The 5,721-nt window shown below is 47.3% G+C and overlaps 1 protein-coding gene across 1 annotated transcript; it reads left to right on the top strand.

Moving 5' to 3' along the window:
• The first annotated feature begins 3,581 nt into the window (after positions 1-3,581).
• LOC115308268 lies at positions 3,582-5,074 on the top strand. Its single transcript, XM_029966133.4, has one exon. It carries the CDS (start codon positions 3,762-3,764, stop codon positions 4,962-4,964), a length of 1,203 nt encoding a protein of 400 aa, XP_029821993.3. The 5' UTR covers positions 3,582-3,761; the 3' UTR covers positions 4,965-5,074.
• The last annotated feature ends 647 nt before the right edge of the window (positions 5,075-5,721 follow it).

The raw sequence follows: 5,721 nt of genomic DNA, 5'->3' as shown, positions 1-5,721 counted from the left end.
CACACAAATCTAGACGGTACAACATTCACAAAGAAATTTTAAGCCTACGAGACAAGTGTTCTTACGTAACCGCTCGCTTCCTGTTTTCCCCAGCTCCCTTCCAGGGTTCGGGAGGGCCAATCTTCGTACGTTTTCTTTTCTTTTGCCTTTAGGGGGCGCTAGTGGCTGGTACAAATTTAAACAAATAGAGATAATGTCTAGAGTGGCTATCTTTATACCACGATAAAATTATAATTTATTGTAAAATTAGTGACAATGACAAATTTTTAAAGCCTCTCCCTTTTCTAGTCCCAGTGTTTTATTTTAAATTCTCCTTTCCTCCCGCGAGTCTTTTCAGGAGCCTAGCCTAGCCGCCTACTCAGCATAGTCAGCCTAGTCTCCTAGTGTTGGCCTAGTGATTCGCGCTCAGTTCCTCAGCGTCCTTAGCATGTGTAGAAATATGTTTTCTAGCCTCCTGTCACTGCTTCAAAGCCAAGGAGGTTAGTGCCCGTCGGTGAGCAACAAGTATTCGTTTTGTGTGACAACTGTAGTTACAAACAAGTGCAATGTCATCGAACGATAAGAAACAAAGGAAGCAGTACATGGAGCCAGGTCAAGACTATGCGATCAGAAAACAAACGAAATCCAACCGAGCGGCGAGGGTTCGAGAAGGAATTAGCCTGTCGGAGCCACCACCTGGTACAAGCTCGAGTTACTTGAGCGATCACTCAGCGGGCGATCTGGACCATCCGGACGACAGCAACGGTCACGCGTCAGGGGATGGAGATCAGGGTTCGCGCCGGTTCTGCAGACTCGACGACTCCAACGAAGTTGAAATGAGCCTTAGCGCCTCAAGCGAAGACGAAGCTACGTCCGACCAAAGCTATGGATCCGATGGCACAAGCAAAGAGAATGCGACATCCGATGACGCGAGCCAAGATGGGCTGAGCGGAAGTGAAACGACATCAAGTTGCAGTTACGATGATGAAGCGAGCCAAGATCGGCTGAGCGGAAGTGAAACAGCCTCAAGTTGCGGTTACGATTCCGAGAGAGAAGAATCCAACTCTGCCGCCAGCGACGATGATGACCAGTCAGACTTTAAGACCTTTGAAGAAATGTGCAGTGGGCTTACTATTCCTGGTCAGGATACGACCCGAGGCCAAGTTTTGTTGTTGATCCTGGCATATGTTATGTCCGCCGGTCTCTCGTGGACGCAGACTGAGGGTCTTCTAAAACTAGTCAACACTCTCTTTGGCATTTTGGTAGCACCAAAATCGAAGTTCCTTTTCCGGAAAGTTTGGAAGCAAAACCAGCGAAGCATGGTAGATTTTCATTTTTTTTTTGCGAGCGATGCTCTAGGGCACTCGGTGTCTGTAAAACTCCCCTCCAAGGCAAGAACATGAGGTGCTCGCAGTGCAGCACTCTGTATAAAGCAGAGGAAATGGTCGCTGATGGGACATTTTTTATCATTTTCAACCTACGAAAGCAACTGCAACACCTGGTGAAAAACTGCAAGGAGGCTCTATGGGACAACATGGAGAAGATTGCACAGAGGTCACATGACATCTTCACTGACCTGACCGACGAAGACCTTGTGAGGAAAGCACGAGAGAAGTTGGGCTGCACAATGCACGATTTGACAGCGAGCTTCAGTACCGATGGATCACCAGTTTTTAAATCCAGCAAAAACTCTATGTGGCCCATTCACATGATGTTGAATGAACTGCCCCCCATTCTTCGGTGGCAAAACCTTTTGCTCGGCGGAATCTGGTTCGGCAAAAAGAAGCCAGATATGTCGCTCTTCCTCAACGGGTTCGTCGGGCAGTTTCAAAGAATCGGCTCACTCAAGTGGAGTTGCTACAAAAATGGACAGGCTCTTTCATCCAAGGTGTATGCGGTGTGTTGCATTGCAGATGCTCCTGCTAGAGCAGCAGTGCTAAATCGGAAGCAATACAACGGGTACTATGGCTGCCCGTGGTGCTACCACATGGGAAGACTGGTTGAAGGTGTGTATTATTTTCAGCAATTGCCCTTTGACCTACAAACCATAAACCTTCATTTTCAGATGCCATAACTCAATTTAAGCCTGTTGCGAAATAGTGTAGTGTTGTCGGGCTCAGAAATTGCTTCTTACCACTGGTGATATGATTGTTTGAAAGGAAAGCTTCTGCTGAAGCATGTGTTTCTCTCATGCCACCCTAACGGTTGGTTCGAGGTTCGAATTGATACTCTGTCGATCAGTGCCATCAGAGTGCACTCAAGGGTGCTTACTGTAGACGTAGTTGACCATAAAATCAACATTGCAGAGCTGGATCCATTGTCTCTGGCTGTGATTGAACCTTCTTGCTATAATAAAATGCGCATGGTTTTCATCTGCATTCATGGGCGTACCAACTGGGGGGCGCTTCCCTCCCCCCCCCCCAGTCTTCAGAGTTGGGGGGGGGGGGGGGGGGCAAGGCATGTGTTTTGCCCCCCCCCCCCCCCCCCTGAAACAGCCGCCACTGGGCAGGGCAAGCACTGGCCGGCGGTGCCCAAGGCATACCTAGGGCACCGCCCACCGGCCCGGGGGGGGGGGGGGGGGAGGTGGGGTCTGGTTTGCCCCCCCACTTAAAAACAAGTTGGTACACCACTGTCTGCATTATGCGGGGACTTAACTGCCATGTTGGTTGCCACTTGTAATCTTGCTCTTCGCACAGGTGCGGGCTGCGCTACTTTCGAATGCATTTGTTGCCGTCGAAGGAACATTCCTGCACTTCGAGCAGTTCTAATGTTCAAATTTGACAAGCACTGACTAATATAAGATTGTTGCCCCAAGGTGGGAAATTTACATCAGTGCTAGACACAAACGAACGGAAGCCAAAATGATTTCGCTGCTGCAACAAGCCATGTTGCATCAGCGAAATCACCGAAGTGGTGAATGTTCACGTTTGTCACTTCTCCACAGTGAGATTAACTGACCTTTGTTGTCACACTGCACTTTTCAATGATTTAGCCTAGTTAACTAGTTCGCTGCTGGAAGCACAAAGGCACGCACTGTCTTAGTCTTAGTTTATAAAATCCAGGATCCACCTCCAATCGTCCGAGGTTAACTTGCCCACCTGAGTAGACCAGGGATCGGCAACAGTTTGAAGCAGCGGGCCGGGTATCTGCGAGCCGGATTTCAGAAAGATGAGGCCGGGAGCCAGATGAAACTGCCTCGCGGGCCGTAGGTTCTTGACCATTGGCGTAGAATTTTAAGCTTTTCGCTCTATGCACAACCAGCACAAAGGCTGAACTAGGTGTCACAAATATGACTGCCCAATTGATGGCTGGTCTAGATTAATACATGCAAATGTTTTTTAACACTTTCATGTCCGAGTAAAAGGATTTGCAAAAAGTTAACTGTACATACCAGATGTTTGGTAGCCCAGATGGTGTCTATTTTGAGCTTTGTGCCAAATAAAACAACAGATTTTTGTGTCAAATAAAACAACAGATTCAAATGAGTCCAAGAATCAATTTGCAATTAAGACTGCGTTTGCAGCTGTGCTTACAAGCCTTTACTGGTATGTTCTAAACAGAGATTAACCCGCAACATCACGGTCGCCAACCGCTACAAAAATGACAAGGGAACAATGCAATGACAAAACTGCCCCTTCAGTATCCTGAGCTTACTTTGACTCGTTGTAAGAGAGTGATCATTCATGATATAACAGTTCAATATTTCTTCTTTTCTAGGCACTCTGAAGTACCCCCACAGCTGCACTCTGACTGAGAGGACACACGAGGGAGTGCTACAGGACATGAAAGCAGCAGTGATGACTGGTACCACAAAGCATGGAATGTATGGGCCGAGCCCCATTGCACGACTCCAAGGATTTGACTTGGTTTGGAGCGTAGTGCCGGACTACATGCATTGTCTACTTGAAGGTGTCACTAAACAGCTGACAGAGGCGTGGTTCTCGAGTACCGGTGCTGCATTCTACATTGGAAACCAGGTGACCGCCGTAGATTGTAGGCTTGCAAGGATATGTCCCCCGAATCTTTTTGCGCGCTCAACACGATCAATCAAAGAACGAGCTCTGTGGAAGGCTAAAGAATGGAGGTATTGGCTGGTCTATTATGCTATGCCTTGCCTTCATAGCATACTACCGCGCGAGTACTTCGTGCACCTCACACTCTTGTGTCAGGCAACATTTCTGCTCGTGCAGAAGACTGTTAGCAGGGCCGACATCAGAGCTGCTGAAGCACTTTTAACGCGTTTTCTTCAACATGTATCTGCCCTTTATGGTGAAGCTGCAGAAACATCAAACATGCATCTGCTTATGCATTTGCCAAAATCTGTGATGCAGCTTGGTCCCTTGTGGGCTACATCAATGTTCCCGTTTGAGAGTGCAAATGGTGTGCTCCTGCACCTTGTCACCGGTGCGAAAGGTGTCCCTCTGCAGGTTTCCGAGAGATGGGTTATGAAGCAGACGCTGTTAAGACACGGTGATGTGACCCACCTCCCAGCTAGCTTTGACCAACTGTTTCGGACGTTTATGAAGATTCGGGATGTTCCTGAGGACGGTGTTTTGGGCGTTCCACAGGCAGGCTCAATGACAGCTGCTGTGCATGGTCTTCTTGAGTGTCACTTTGGCCAGGTACCCACTCTTGAAAGGCATTTGAGAGCAAGGGTACAGGGCTTTGAAGTCCACAGCTGCGAGTACACGCGCCCCAAGAAGACGTGCACACAGTTTGTAAAGATGCGAGATGGCACATACTGCGAAATTCAGACTATTTACAGAAACACATCAAGCAGTGCCATTCTTTTTGTTTGTAAAAGTCTCATTATTGAAGACTTTGGAAATGGTAGTGCCAAGTACTTGCACAAGTGTATTGTGCCTCCCAATGAGGAGAGTTTAGTTTTGTTCTCATCGAACGAGCTTGAAGGTATCTGCGTCTTCATTGACCATGAACATGGACCTTATTTGTGTGATATGCCTAACTTCTACGAGAAAGAGTAAATATAGACCGAGTAAATCTACTACATTCTAAGTTACTGGTTCAAGGATTCCTTGTTATGAAGAATGCATGAGCAAGGTACCAGCTAGCATGAGTGCTTCACTTCGAAGGATGCCCCCATTGAATGCTAGCACTTGAGGTAAGCAAGCTAGTTCTTCTGTTGTTCTTATCAAGGAACCCTTGAAGCAGCAATTTGGAAAGTGGTGGATTTATAAATGCTTGCTGCTTTAAAGAAGCCTCGAAGTGGCACCAGGCATTTTGCCAAAACTTGGCCTTGTCAGAAGCTAAGCCTGTTACCAAAATGTTGGGCACCACTCTAAGCCTTCCAGGACATTGCTTTTTAAATTCTTGCTGCCAGCCCCCCATACCCGTCTACACTTCACCTCGGCCTATGGTGAAGTGAAGGTCAAAGGTAAAGGCTGCCACGTCCAGTCATGACCCACATAAAAACCATGTGGTATTTGGCTTCGAGGATCACTGACAGGGATGGGCAAACATGATTTGAATTGAATAGCATTGTGTCATTTGTGCATTTGGCAGTGCAAAGAAAGCCACAACATACTGCACTGGCTTTCTTTGCAGTATGAAAAAATAGGAAAGACACCGGGCTGTTTAATTCAAAGAATTATTTGCCCATTCCTAATTGATGACGTACAGACCAATACATTGTTTATATAAGTGACTCGTGATTTAACCCGCAGTTCTGAGCTTTTGCCTTCAGTCCATTGTTGGGTGAGGCGAAGTGCAGTGCACACAAAA

The sequence above is a fragment of the Ixodes scapularis genome, unplaced genomic scaffold (assembly GCF_016920785.2).
Source record: "Ixodes scapularis isolate PalLabHiFi unplaced genomic scaffold, ASM1692078v2 PGA_scaffold0__279_contigs__length_252992795, whole genome shotgun sequence".
NCBI classification, from domain to species: Eukaryota; Metazoa; Arthropoda; class Arachnida; order Ixodida; family Ixodidae; genus Ixodes; species Ixodes scapularis.
Note: the sequence above shows the minus strand (reverse complement) of the source record. Positions and strands in the feature narration are given on the sequence as shown.